This window comes from Rhinolophus sinicus, linkage group LG09 (genome assembly GCF_036562045.2).
Source record: "Rhinolophus sinicus isolate RSC01 linkage group LG09, ASM3656204v1, whole genome shotgun sequence".
In the NCBI taxonomy this organism is placed as follows: domain Eukaryota; kingdom Metazoa; phylum Chordata; class Mammalia; order Chiroptera; family Rhinolophidae; genus Rhinolophus; species Rhinolophus sinicus.
The window spans coordinates 47,090,247-47,105,829 of NC_133758.1; the positions used below are offsets into that span (position 1 = coordinate 47,090,247).

Below are 15,583 nucleotides of genomic sequence, written 5' to 3' on the forward strand. Positions count from 1 at the left end.
TGGATAGATGATTACAGAAAAGCAAATTAAAATAAAAGGATATTTCTTTAGTTCTACCGCAGAGACAAGCAAAGTGAAAGATGGACAACTGAACACAGACATAGGAGGCCCATGGAGGCTTTACCATGTCATAAATTAGGAAGCTAAAGGACATTAAATAAGTTGTTCCCACTAATTCCTAAAACCAAAAGCTGTGTGCTGGTTTATGATAATAACCAGTGGAAGCCCTTGATCCTACGTCCAATAACTTTATACTGAGATGCAAGTAAACGTTTAGCAGATGCACTCATTTTTATGGCAGAGCTTTCTTAGGATTCTGCCAATGTGGTACCTACCTTGAGTGCAGGGGCTTCTTAATTTGCTTGTCTCTTTCCAAGAATTTATCCATACCTGTTTCTCACTGTAGACTTTCCATCTCAGAAAGATCATGAAAGATACTCAACTTTCCAGATCCATTAATCGTTACTTCCTGAGATCAAAAGGCCACTTCTTAGCACACATCCTTTTCTGTCCAAGTCTCAGGAACTATCATGCCATAGCTTTCCTCAGACAGTTACAGTGAAGGCCCATTAAACAAGTACTTTACTGGGTCATGATGTCTAGGGATTTGGAAAACAGCCCTGGGATGCCTCGTGGTGCCATATGACAGTCAGGTCCACATGTAAAATGAACTATAACAGTAGGATGTAGAAAACTTTGCTTAAAATGACAACATACTTCAAAGTTGGATATATTTTATTTACAAATAACATTTAGATACAGAGGTTAATCAGATGTTCCCAAAGATCTCCAATGTATTAGCACAGACACACAAGAGAGGAAAGGTAGCATGTTAATGTGTTTCTGCCTTATGACTGCAAGATCCAAGGTTGGTTATGTCCAGATATCTTAGTAGACATAGTGCCAGATTAAGTAATCTACAAACATTGGGTTCATATTTTTATATTTTATTTATATGATTTCTCTTAATACCTTCATTCGCACTATCTACTCTGTGCAATTATATCCCATCAACCATATGCCTTCAGGTCAACTTAAAATCATTCTTCAATTGCCACGAGTTCTGTTGAAACATTTAAAAATAAACCATATTTAAATTTTAAGCCTTCTGCTCCCTCCCACAGCCATTCTCCCTGTGAATTTATTCCATCTTTGCATTGCATGAGATTGTCTAGCAGAGCTGATAAGAGATCATTTTCATTCATTTACTATTATCAGTAGTATCCATTGTAACTATAGTATCCAGTGTAACATATTGGAATTTTCCAAGTATATCTTAATACCAGTCATACTTTATATGTAAATACTTGGCTTTTTAAAAAACTATCAAATGTAGACATTGATACTCTGAAGCCAAAAGGTTTTTAACAAAGGTGAATTCTTCCCCAGTTCCCAATAGCACCAACTCAATAACTTTTGTGAAGCCCAGGAAATGAAACTCAAAGGACTCCAGAGAGATGTGCATTATCCACATGGGAATGAAGCAGAAGTCATCCTGTTGCAATAGAGATGGCTTTATTTATACAAACGCATATATCTCTGTAACTACATTCACAACACTGTCACTTTTTTGTTCCCACTGTATTTTCATGCTTCAGAGGGATTTAGAAAAAATGTTTTTCTCATTTTAAGTATTTTTCATTCCTGATATGTCTGATTTTCATAATCTCAAAAAATAATTCTTATTCATTGATGGGTAAAAGAGAAGTTCTTAGTAGCAAGGTACTAGTGCAAATAAATAGGCTGATGGCAACACAGCATTTATAAGGCCCCAGAGCTCCTTTCAAGGACACTGCACCCCAGAATCAGACCCTAGCATATCTCCAGGAAGGAATCTATAATTTAAGTTGCTCTTCATGAGGCTGCCAAAGAACTGAGTCATTTCAACTCATGCATATAGATGTACTTGACTTATTTTAATTTTGAGATGAATAAAGAAATCCATAATATTTCTAAAGGATTTCTGCACAGAGAGTAAACACCAACTATCAAATAAATGAGACTAAAAGACTGAGTTCTTGAAATGCTAAACTCCTTTTTTAAAAGTAATGTAAATATATGCGTTGCTAAGATCCTGAGGCACTCAGTCTTAGAATTCGCGTTGGCTGAATTGGTTCTTGGACCTGAACTCACTTTAGAAGAGCCTTCAATTCCATATCTGAAGGTGACTGAAACATCATCCCTTCCCCTTTCCAGCAAGTCTTTTAAAAATCCAATGAACACAGTGCTGCACTCAATATTTCAGCAAAAAGGACTGCTGGTTAAATTCACAGAAAGAATACATAAAAGGCAGAAGAAGACAGAATTGTTTTTCTTAAAAAGAACTTTAAAAATAAATTGTGCTGCAAAACTACTTTTGCAATTATAGTGTCATATTTGGCCCCACTATGTTTCAGAGGCACTGCATTAATATAAACAAGATCATCTAACACACTTTTTTCAAAACAGTGCTTCTCGGCCAAGGGCTAGTGAGAATTCATTCTACTGCTAGGTGCCGATGACATTTTGGTTTGCTTTCCTGGCAACATTTTGGCGACGCATCCTATACTAAGAAGAAGGCTGGAAGCCAAGCGTGTGACAAGAGCCAAATCCATGTGTTACTTCTTTTCATGCTTCTTGGTTAACTCCCCCACGCCTAGCTGGAAGGTGCCCCGGTTGTCACTGGTGCTCTCCTCCCTCTGCCGACTCTCCTGAGAGACTTGACGCACAGCCTGCCGGATGGCATTCTGCACAATCTGCTTGCTGGCATTCTGCAGCTTCACCTCTTCAGGCTCATTCCCAGGTTTCTCACCTAGCCGAAAACATGCAAGGGAGGTGAAAAGAACAAAATTAATTTCGGGAACTGTGATAGGAAGGGGCAGGTAGGAAAGGTGAAAGGGAAGGTGAAAGTGTAAGAACATGCTAGAGTGGCCCAGTAAATTGTGATTTGCCCTCTGTAGCACATACTTCTCTGTCTCCCCTTCTCCCTTTCCAATACAATATCTATTCAATTGCCCCAGTAATGTGCCCAATTTATATATTCTTACCATTCCAGAATCCTCTGCTGCTAGCTGTGGTCATGAGACATAGTCTTGGCCAATGAGGGCCTCTGGGGAAATTTTTAGAAACAGAGAGACTCATGCCCCCTTTGGCCTTTGGTACCTTTCCCTTCTTCCTACATGGGATGCAGACATAATGCTTTAGGTGCTGCAGCCATCTGACAATAAACATGGAGATGAGAGCCATTCTGGGCATAGTGGGGAAGAAATAAAGAGTCCAGTTTTGAAGGCATCATTGAGCATCTGCACCAGCCCTGGACCGTGTACTCTGGATTTCCTTATATGTGAGATAAATAAACTTCTTTTTGTTTAATCAACCATTAGTCAGGTTTTATGTTGTTTGCAGCCAAACATATGCCTACTAGATATAAATTCACTGGGGCTGAAGAAGAATAGATTATTACTGAATCCATATTAAACTCAACCCTGCTCTTATAATAGTATACCAAAAAATGAAGCCATTCATTCATCAGAATCTGTCCTCCATAATCTAGAACGGGTTGGCGAATTTTTTCTACACAGGATCACATAGGAAATATTTCAGGCTGTGGGCCATATCATCTCTATAACAACCACTCAACTCTGCTGTTATATCATGAAATCAGCTATAGACAATATATCAGTGAATGCATATGGCTTTATTCCAGTAACTCTTTACTTACCAAAAAAAAAAAATCAGGCTTTAGGCAACATTTGGCCCATGCACCATAGTTTGCCAACCCCTGATCTAGAGCAGTGGGAATTTTATAATTAGAAGGTAAGGCAACCTACCCTTCTTCCTTAGTTAAAAACAAGACAAAATGATTTTATTTGGTCAGCTATGCAACTGCATATAGTTAAGTTCTGACCAATGGGGTAGAAGTTTGTGTAGTCAAAATTCTGGGAAAGGTCTTTAAAAAGGACTAGGCAGATAAAGATCCATGATTTTCTCCCCATCCTACTGCTTACATCTCTGACACAATGGTTGTCATTACAGGGGCTCTTACTAACCAGAAGGGTCCCTTTAGAATGGAAACCATTTGAAAGAAAAAAGTTAGAAGGAGCCTGAGATCCCAGTGACCAAGAAGCCACCATATCAGTCCTTGGCTGACCAACTCCAGGCATCTTTCATGTTAGAAAAACATAATATGTCTTATTGAAGGCAGTGTCATTTTGAATTTTCTTTTACTATGCAACAAGCTTATTACTAACTCATACACAGCAGGATGAGCATGAATCTAACATTTGAATAAAGTGCAATCGTGAAAATTTTAAATTCCACCTGCTTATATTTATAGTGACAAATAGAATGGGCATCATTCCTTGTTCAAAATAATCTTTTCAGATGTTTCCTCCATTTAAATATGCTGGTACCATAAAAATGTATTTTAAATCAAGGGAAGAGTGGTTTTCACCAGGATTGATTCATTAACAACAGAATTTATATATCCATGAGAACATTATCACATAAAAGAATACTGAGTCATTCTGAAGACCAGACAGCTCTTATCCCTTTAGACATATAGTTGTCATTTATTCAACATTTGTGTCACTAATACCATCTCCTGAGGGATTTACAATCTAACAAACAAGCCAAGATGAATCTATTCAAGACTAAAGAACAATACTTGTCCCCCTCCCCTCCAAAAAAGCAGGATGAAATGAGAAATCTATACCACACCAAGCAGAGAAGGAGTCCAGAGCTACAGTGTGCAACAGACTGAAACTTTAAAGTGGCAGAGAAGAATACTTTAGATATTATCTATATTAAATGAGTGCACAGTAATATTAAGAGATGCAAGGGCACAGCAATTAAGAATGTGCATTTTTAAGAACTTTAGAGTTGAGTTCAAGTCTTTTCTGCCACTTATAGCCATGTGATCTTGGGCAAGTCACCTTGCTTCTCTAAGCCTGTTTACACATCTGTAAAATGGGCAAGTAGTACCTATTTTAGGATGGTTGCTAGAGAACTAAATGACATAAAAACTATTCAGCAATTAGTGTATTTCCTGAGCACTTAGGTCCACCATTGTGTGTTGGTTGGGGTATAGATTAGACTATTATAACAGAGAAACTCAAACCTAGAGCAGCTCACACACGGGAGAGATATTTATTGCTCTCTCACATAACAGCTCAGAGACACCCCAGTGTGTAGGTAACTGTGCGCCACCAGTGTTATCTAAGGACTCTTACTTCCTTTCATCTTATTGCTCTGCCATTTCCTACTATATAGCCTTCAACTGATTAGACGATATCCCATCTGGGGCTGGAAGGTAATCAAAGACAAAATGGAGGGCAAGCAATGTCCCTTTAAAGAATTGTCATAGAAGTTGCAAACATCATTCTGCTCACTCTCTACTGGGGGAAACTGAGTCACAGTCTGCACCTAACCACACAAGAAGCTAGGAAATATAGTCTCAAGTTGGGCAGCCATATGCCCTACTAGGGTGGCTTTTATGCCAAAAGGGAGTGATTAAGGATTTTTTTAAATTACTTCAAGGGCCAAGGCTCAATTGAAAAGGGAGAGTGTGTACTTGCAGCGGATCAAACCTGATCCTCAAGGTGTACCATTGGATAACATAAGTGTGTGGACAAAATAAACACCCAAAACATCCATGGTTGCTCCTGGAAAGAGTATCTTAGCCAAGCCAGATATATGTTAACTACAAAATGTCCCTGTGGTGCAGTTATTTTTCTGTCTTAGGAAGGAGGAAGGAAGAATCTAGGAATGAGAGTGAGCTGATTTCTTAATAATAGAGATAGAGAGAAAAGAAAATCTGTACTAAATTTAGCTGTGACCTAATATTTTGAGGTAAATTGTCATGTCATTTTTCAACCATTATGAAGATAAATTGGTTAAAAAGTCAAAGACAGTCTGTGCCAAGCTGTTTCAGAAGGATCCCTTTGGTGACTTGCAAGGTTGATTTAACCCTCACTGTTCTCATTACCACTTTGCTCTGGGTTATGAATATCTATATGCAGTGGAAGGTATGGGACAAAAAGAGTAGCAAGTGGCTGGAACAGAGAAAGGAAGAAGTGAAGATGGGGGTAAAAGCCACTCAGAGCATTTAAAAATAAAAGCGAAACAAAAAGTTATACATAGAGCCATAAAAGACCTCAACTAACCAAAGCAATTCTGAGAAAAAAAGAATAAAGCAGGAGGCATCACACTTGCTGATTTCAAGTGACATTATAAAGCAACAGTAATCAAAACAATATGGTACTGTAAATAATGCTGCAATGAACATATGACTACACATGACCCCTTGAAGTTGTGTTTTGGGTTTCATCAGACAAATACGCATAAGCGGGATTACTGCATCCTTTTCTGTCTCTTGATATAGCATTTGTTTTAAAGTCTGTTTTGTCTGGTATAAATATTGCTATCCCAACTTTTTTTCTTTCTTCATGTACATTTTCATGAAATAGCTCTTTCCATCACTTTACTTTCAGTCTCTGTATGTCTTTCGATCTGAAGTGAGTCTCCTGTAGGCATCATATGTAAGGGTCTTGTGTTCTTATCCATTCAGCCACCCTATCTTTTGAATGGAGCACTTAATCCATTTATATTTAAAGTAATTGTTGATAGATATGTAATTATTACCATTTTATTATTCATATTTTTATCTGTTTTTCTCCTTCTCCCTCTCCCTCTCCCTTTTTCTCTCCCTCTCTTTCTCCTTCTCCTTCTTCAACAAGTCCCTCTAACATTTCTAGTAATACTGGTTTGATGTTGATGAACTCCTTTATAATGGCCAAGATATGGAGGCAACTTATGGAGGAATGTATAGAGAAGAGGTGGTACATATGAGGTCAGACAATTAAGTTCGTGAAGTTGCTGCAACGATGTTGCTAACCTTTTTTTGATATCAGAGGGATTATTCATTATGAATTTGTACTAACTGGACAAATAGTTGATCAAGTTTACTATTTGGAAATGCTGAAAAGACTGCATGAAAAAGTTAGACGACCTGAACTTTTTCCAACAATTCTTGGCTCTTGCATCACGACAATGCACCAGCTCACATGGCACTGTTTGTGAGGGAGTTTTTAGCCAGTAAACAAATAACTGTATTGGAACACCCTCCCACTCATCTGATTTGGCCCCCAGTGACCTCTTTCTTTACCCAAAGATAAAGGAAATATTGAGAGGAAGACATTTGGATGACATTCAGGACATCAAGGGTAATATGATGACAGCTCTGATGGCCATTTCAGAAAAAGAGTTCCAAAATTGCTTTGAAGGGTGGACTAGGCACTGGCATTGGTGTATAGCTTCCCAAGGGGAGTATTTCAAAGGTGACTATAGTTATATTCAGCAATGAGGTATGTAGCACTTTTTCTAGGATGAGTTCACGAACATAATTGTCTGACCTCATATATAAAATGGAATATCACTCAGACATGAAAAAGAATGAAATCTTGCCATCTTCAATAACATGAATGTACCTAAAGGGTGCTATGCTAAGTGGAGTAAGTCAGACAGAGAAAGACAAATGCCAAATGATTTCACTTATATGTGTAATTTAAAGAACAAAACAAAACAAACTCATGGATAGAGAACATTTCAATGGATGGCAGCTGAGAGAGGGTTGGAGGGCGGTTGAAAACGGGGAAAGGGTTCAGAAGTACAAATTAGTTGTTACACAGTAGTCATGGGGATGTAGGATATACCATAAGGAATATAGTCAATAATATTATAGTAACTATGTATGGTATCAGATGGGTAATAATAGATTTATTGGAGTGATCAATTCTTAAGTTATATAAATGTCTAATCACTATGTTGTACACCTGAAACTAATATAATATTTCATGTCAACTGTAATTGAAAAATAAAACAATTTTTAATTGTATAAAGCAATTTTTAATTGTATAAAGCAATGGAACAGAATTAAGAGCCCAGAAATAAACAAAAGCATATACAATTAACTAATATTTGACAAGAGAGCCAAGAATACTCACTAGAGAAAAGGCAGTCTCTTCAATAAACGGTGCTGGGAAAATTGGATAATCACGTGTTAAAAAATGAAACTGAACTCATATCTTATACCACTCACAAAAATCAACTCAAAATGGATTAAAAACTTAAATATTAGGACATGATACCATAAAACACCTACAAGAAAACATAAGAAAAAGCTCCATGACATAGGTCTCAGCAACAGTTTTTTGGATATGACATGTAAAGCATAAACAAGAAAATGAAAAATAAACAAGTGGGACTACATCAAACTAAAAAGCTTCTGCACTTAATAAGGAATGATCAGCAAAATAAAAAGGAAACCTAAAGAATGGGTGAAATTATTTGTAAATCATATATTTGAAAATGTTTACTATCCAAAATATATGAAGAACTTATATAACTCAATAATAGAAAAACACATAATCCAATTGAAAAATGGGCAAAGGACCTGAATAGACATTTTTCCAAAGAAAACATACAAATGGCCAACAGGTACAGGAAAAGGTGCTCAACATTATTGATTATTAGGGAAATGTAAATCAAAACCACAGTGAGATATCACCTCATGCTTTTTAGAAGATAAGAGACAGGGCCAGCTGGTGGCTCAGGTGGTTGGAGCGCCGTGCTCCTAATGCCTAGGTCACCGGTTCAATTCCCATATGGCTCGGTGAGCTGCGCCCTCTACAGTTAAGATTGTGAACAATGGCTCTCCCTGGAGCTGGGCTGCCATGAGCAGCCAAAGGTTGGTGTGGGCTGCTGACTGCTGCCATGGGACTGCTGTGTGCTGCCATGGGCTAGTGTGCCGCCATCAACAGCCGGTGGCCAGCGTGAGTGGCCAGCAGCCAGTGTGAGCTGCTGTGGGCTGCTGTGTACTGCCATGGGCTGCTGTGTGCCACTATGAGTGGCCGGCAGCCAGCGTGAGCTGCTGTGGGCTGCTGTGGGCTGCTGTGGGCTACCGCGGGCTTCCATGAGCGGCCAACAGCCAGCATGAGTGGAGCGCAAGGCTCATAATACCAGCATGGACCAGGGAGCTGTGTCCTATACAACTAGACTGAGAAACAATGGCTTGAACTGGAGGGGGGGGGCGGGGTGGAGGCGGAAGAAAGGGGGGGGGGGGAAGACGAGATAAATGCCAGGGAAGATGTGGAGAAAAAGGAACCCTGATGCACTGTTGGTAGGATTATAAATTGATGCAGCCACTATGGAAAACAGTAGGGATGTTCCCTCCCAAAGTTAAAAATAGAACTACTATATGAACCAGCAATCCCATTCTGGGTGTATAGCTGAAGGAAACAAAATAACTATCTTGAACAGTATCTACACCCCATGTTCATTGCAGTATTATTTACAATAGCCAAGACGTGGATACAACCTAAGTGTCCATCAATAAGTCAATGGATAAAGAAAATGTGGTATAAAATATACAATGGAATACTATCCAGCCATAAAAAGAAGGAAATCCTGCTATTTGAGACAACATGGATGAACGTTGAGGACATTATGTTAAGTGAAGTAAGTAGGCAGAAAAAGACAAATACTGTATGATCTCACAAAATGTGAAATCTAAGCAAACAAAAAAGTCAGATAAAAAGATAAAATTTGTGGTTACCAGAGGTGGGCGATAGGAAATAGGGGAATTGAATGAAGGTGGTCAAAAGGTACAAACTTCTGCTTGTAAGATAAGTACTGGGGATTTAATGTACAACATGATGACTATAGTTAGCATTGCTGTGTAGCATAAGTTTTTAAGAGAATAATTCACAAAAGTTCTCACTACAAGAAAAATATTTTTTTTCTCTTGTATCTACATGAGATGATGGGTATTAACTAAACTTACTGTGGTGATCACTTCACAATATATGTAAGCAAGTCACTAAGCTGTACACCTTAAACTTTTATAGTGATGTATGTCGCTATATATGAGTATCTCAATAAGACTGAAAGAAAAAATATGTAAACCACAGATACTACTGTGTGTTAGGCTTTTTGGCATACAAGGAAAGATACTCTCTCAAGCTTTTTTGGGGGGGGGGGATGCAGTTACTATGAGGATACATCTGGCATAGCCAGACATCATGGAAATATCTGGCTGAGTCTCACATTACAATTCGGAAATTGAAATAATCTAATATAGCCCCAGTAACTAGATTATCTACATTATTCTCTACTATTAGAGAGTTCCAACTTTCCATAAGTGGCAACCATCTAACAACTCTCCCCTTCTTCTGGGATCTCCCCAACTTCATGCATTTACTTACCCTTCTTTCTATTTATTCATGACATGTACTGCTTCATAATTTTACATTCTGCTTTCTCTCTGAGCATTTCAACTAAAGTTCTGTTTGCAACTTCCTGACTCTTGCTATATCTTCAGTTTAAATTCCTGAGAACCTGAAAGACTCAAGATACCACCATTAACCCTGAAAAACAGCATTTTCATGCCAAGTCATCTCTTAGGCCAGCCATAGATTGAATGCCCATGGCTCATTCTGGCCCAATTAGCTGTAGCCCAAGAGGTTGACTCAAGAGGTAAGAACACATCTACTCAGGAGGAAGAAACCACCAAGTCCCTCTGCTTTGGCAAGCACTGTGGGCAGAGAAGGCATTCACAGGATTGGCTTCATCCACTATAACAAGCAACTGGTGCTCCTAATGGCATTCATTTGAAAGGAAAGGGTATTTGAGAACATCCTAGTGGATATCCTTAAAATAAATACAGTGTGCAGAAGTGCATTACAGCCCAACAGAAGGCAGGCACATAAATCCTGAGTGTTGCCATTCACTTATACATACTACATTTGTTTGAAATTAATAAATCACCTACATGTTGTAGGTGGCCAGTTGCTAAGTTTTAAATGATACAAATGTCCTCTAGCCTAACGAGCATTTACAAGATCATTTTGGTATTTCACAAAAGATCAATCAATTTAATTAGCTTTAAACTCTCAATGCCCAATGTAAATACATCAAAGTTGGGGACTTCCAGTCGAGATGGCAGAGAAGTTAAATGTTATACTTGCCTCCTCTCACAAACAAATCAAAATTACAACTAAACTACAGAACAATCATCATTGAGAATTGCCTGAAGTCTAGCTAAACCAAAGCCCTACAGATAAGGACAAACAGAAGAAGCCACCTCAAAACTGATAAAAAGGGCAAATATGCAGAACAGGCTGGTCCCACACCTGCATGTGACCATTAAAATTTGGGAGGGTTATCTTGGCTGTGGAAGTTCCCCCGGGAGGATTGAGGAGTCCTAGCTCCACACCAGGCTCCCCAGCCAAGGGTTACAGTTCTGGGGAGAGATGTCCCCATAATTTCTGGCTGTGAAAACCAGCAAAGATTGTTGCTGAGTGAGATGAAAGACAGCTGAAGTCACACGCATTCCTCTTAAAGGGCCTGTGCATGGACTTACTCACTGATGGACTCACTCACTCTGAGCTCCGGTGCTGGGGCAGCAGCAGCTCAAGAAGCATCAGGGACATATGGGGAGGAACTGAGTTGTCTGGCGTGAGGGCAGGGGATGAAGGTGCAGCTTTCTACCAGACAGAAGTGCTGGCAAAATCCATTGTTTCTTTATTGAGCTCTCCCCACTTCTGGCATACAGACATAGGTGGCTACTATATTTGAGTCTCCATCAACATGGCTAACACCATTCATCCACCCCACCCTGGTGATTCCCTGAGACCCTGACCCCCCCAACTTTTGCATACACCAGAACTGCTTCAGTGGCTTTTTCACACAAATGGTCTGTTTTGGTTCATGCTTTGAACTTTCCTAAAATCTCTCAAAGATTCACAAACCGAAACAAGCAACATCTGGCTTTGGCATGTCTCATACCTCTTGCTAAGCAGTCTTAAGCCTGGCACTAGGGGCAGCTGGCCCCAGTTTGTGGCTTGGCCTCTCAATGACCGACAAGCCCAGAGGGGGTGACTGCCATTTGTGCATTGCTCTGTGGCTCATGCCAGGTGGCCCTGGGCACAGCACAGGCTGCAGCTGATCTTGACCTATGGTGGGGGCCCTCCCAGGTGGCCTCAGAGCTGACACTCCTGGTGGTCATCTTTGGACTGAGCCAGAGCATCACCTGGCAGCCTCCAAGAATGACACACCCAAAAAAAGCAGACTGGGGAAGCACCAGAGCCCTGCTAAAGCAAATCCTGTTCTATAGGATCCTGTCAATTCCTCCCATTGACATACAAACAGTGAGCAAGGCTCAACTACAACAGGAAGGCACACACAACCCACACAAGGGATACACCTGGAGCACCTGGCACAAGTGACCAGAGAGACTGTGCCGCTAGACACCTACTATATAAGGTCAGTATACCAAGACAGGGAGGCATAGCCCTACTTGGTACATAGAAACAAACACAGGGAGGCAGACAAAATGAGGAGACAAAGAAACATGTCCCAAATGAAAGAACAGGACAAAGGTCCAGAAAAAGAACTAAATAAAATGGAGACAAGAAATCTACCAGACAGAGAGTTAAAACACTTGTTATAAGGATGCTCAATGATCTCAGGGAGAACTTCAATAAAGAATAGGAAACCTTAAAAAGGAGACCGAAAACATAAAAAAAAAAGTCAAAAATAATACAACCAGTCAAAAATGCAGAATACATTAGAGGGAATCAACAGCAGATTAGATGAAGTAGAGGATCGAATCAGTGATTTAGGAGATAAGGTAGCAGAAAACACCCAATCAGAACAGCAAAAAGAAAAATAGCATCTAAAAAAATAAGGATAGTTTAGGGACCTCTGGGACATCAAGCATACCAACATTTGCATCATTGGGGTACTAGAAAGAGAAGAGAGACAGCAAGGATTTCAAAACCTATTTGAACAAATAATGACAGAAAACTTCCCTAACCTGGTGTAGGAAGTAGACACACAGGCCTAGGAAGTGCAGAGAGTCTCAAACAAGATGCACCCAAAGAGGCCCACACCAAGACATATCATTAAAATGCCAAAGGTTAAAGACAAAGAATCTTAAAAGAAGCAAGGGAAAAGCTGTTAGTTACCTACAAGGGAACTCCCATAGGACTGTCAGGTGATTTCTCAACAGAGATTTTGCAGGCCAGAAGGGACTGGCATGAAATAGTCAAAGTGATGAAAAGCAAGGAACTACAACCAAGATTACTCTACCCAGGAAAGCCATCATTTAGAATCAAAGGACAAACAAAGAGCTTCCCAGACAAGAAAAAGCTAAAGGAGTTCATCACCACCAAACCGGTATTACAAGGAATATTAAGGGACTTCTTTAAGAAGAACAAAAAGAGGAGGAGGAGGAGGAGGAGGAGGAGGAGGAGGAGGAGGAGGAAAAGGAGAAGAAGAAGAGGAGGAAGAAGAAGAAGAGGAAGAGAAAGGAGAAGAAGAGGAAGGAGAAAAATATGAATAATAAAATGGCAATAACTACATATCTATCAACAATTACTTTAAATGTAAATGGATTAAATGCTCCAATCTGAATGGAGCATTGAATGGATAAGAACACAAGACCCTTACATATGCTGCCTACAAGAGACTCACTTCAAATAGAAAGGCATACAGAGACTGAAAGTGATGGAAAAAGATATTTCATGAAGACAGACATCAAAAAAGAAAAAAAGACAGTATAGTAATACTTACACCAGACAAAATAGACTTTAAAACAAAGGCTATAACAAGTGACAAAGAAGGACAAAAATATTCATTGCAACATTATTTACAATAGCCAAGATATGCAGGCAACCTGGGTGTTCATTAATAGATGAATGGGTAAAGAGATAGTACATATATACAATGGTATATTACTCAGCCATAAAAAAGAATAATGTCTTGCCATCTGCAGCAGAGTATTGTGCTGAATGGAGTAAGTCAGAGAAAGACAAATACCATATGATTTCATTTATATGTGGAATCTAGGAAACAAAATAAACAAAACAGAAACAAATTCATAGATACAGAAAACATTTTGATGGTTGTCAGACAGGAGGGTGGTTGGGGGGATGGGTGAAATGGAGAAGGGGTTAAGAAATACAAATAGGGTACAGCATAAGGAATATAGTCAATAATATTGTAATAATTATTTATGGTGTCAGATTTATTGTGTACTAGATTTATCTGGATGATAGATGGGAGGGTGTTGGTGGGCAAAGTGAAAAATGTGAAGGGATTAAGAAGTACAAATTGGTAGTTACAAAATAGTCATGGGGATATAAAGTAAAGCACAGGGAATATAGTCGATAATATGGTAATTACTATATATCGTGCCAGGTGGGTGCTAGTTAGGGGAATCACTTCTTATATATATAAATATATAACGACTGTGCTTCACACATGAAATTAACATAAAATAATACTGATTATCAACTGTATTTGAAAAATTAAAAGGAGAGGGGAAGGTGAAAAGGAATAACAGGTTTAATTTTCCTGGTATAAAACAAATAAGTTATTGCGATAGTGTGATATGGTGTCAGATAGTTATTGGACTTAACATGGTGATCACTTCTTCAGGTAGCTAAATGTTGAATAACTGATGCACACCTGAAACTAACATGATATTGTACATAAACTATATTTTAATTAAAATATTTTTTAAAAATACATCGAAGTCAAGAATGTGATGTAACTAGATTTGTATTCAGTGTTTCAGTCTTTCCACCTCCAATAATTACCCACCTACAGCCCCCCAAAAAACACACACTCACACACACACTCAGACATCCCTGTGGTCATACTTCCCTGTGACATCAGCCCACCCCATGGGGGCCAGCCTTCCACAGACAGACTTCCCTGAGCTCTGCACTCTCCTCCCTCCCCTCAGAGCGTACAGTTCCACAGGTCATTCTCACCTGCACCAGTGGAAGGTGTCTGAGGAACTCAATTGCTATATAATTAATAATTGGTTTTAATTTCTTATTTATATCCATTAAAATTGTGCTTCTAACAATGATAGGAAGATCCTCCTGATAAAATTTTATTTTATTGTATTGCATTTTTTTTCCCCTAAGAATTTATGGGCCATTTGCCTGTATTACCTTAGCCCTATTATAGTCCAGTAAGGTGGGATTTAGAAAAGGTCAGTATTCCCAGTATTGAGACAGAATCCAATTAGTGACTTTCCCTCGAAAGTCACACAGAGAGTGTGGCAGAAGTCGTTCATGAGTAGTGTCTATGTCTTCCCTCTCCCCACTGAGTTACTAAATATGCAAATTACAGAAGTCCCTACCTGGGCAGGATAGGGCTCTGCCTCCCCTGCCTGCACATTCGTTCCAATACACAGAGCTGCTGATGGTGACCATGGAGCATATTTTTTATCTTCCTCTCTGATTGCTTGAGACTATAAAGGTCGTATTATTATTCATCATAACTACAGAACACAGAGAACCAGAACTAATTCTGGTCCCTTTATTAATGGAATGAGTGTCTATTTTCCAGCTCTGTAACTATAGGAATTTTTCCTGAAGGACCAGATGTTAGATCTCACTCATCTACGCCAACTGCTAACGAAGCTGTCCTGGTTGCCCTGCTTTGACACCGAGCAAGCTAAAGCTTTGTGACTTCCCAACAGAAAGTCATCGCATCTGAGTTTCCAGTTTGCTGCTAAAGCCACCAAGCC

At 39.2% G+C, this 15,583-nt stretch overlaps 1 protein-coding gene across 3 annotated transcripts in view; it reads right to left on the bottom strand.

Moving 5' to 3' along the window:
- Positions 1–717: 717 nt before the first annotated feature.
- AKAIN1 (A-kinase anchor inhibitor 1) overlaps positions 718–15,583 on the bottom strand; it is a 104,454-nt gene continuing 89,588 nt past the window's right edge. For all 3 annotated transcript variants that reach the window (XM_019755766.2, XM_019755768.2, XM_019755770.2), the window contains exon 2: positions 718–2,791. In XM_019755766.2, coding sequence (XP_019611325.2) covers positions 2,598–2,791 — 194 coding nt within the window. In that variant the 3' untranslated portion in view covers positions 718–2,597. The remainder of the gene's footprint in view (positions 2,792–15,583) is intronic.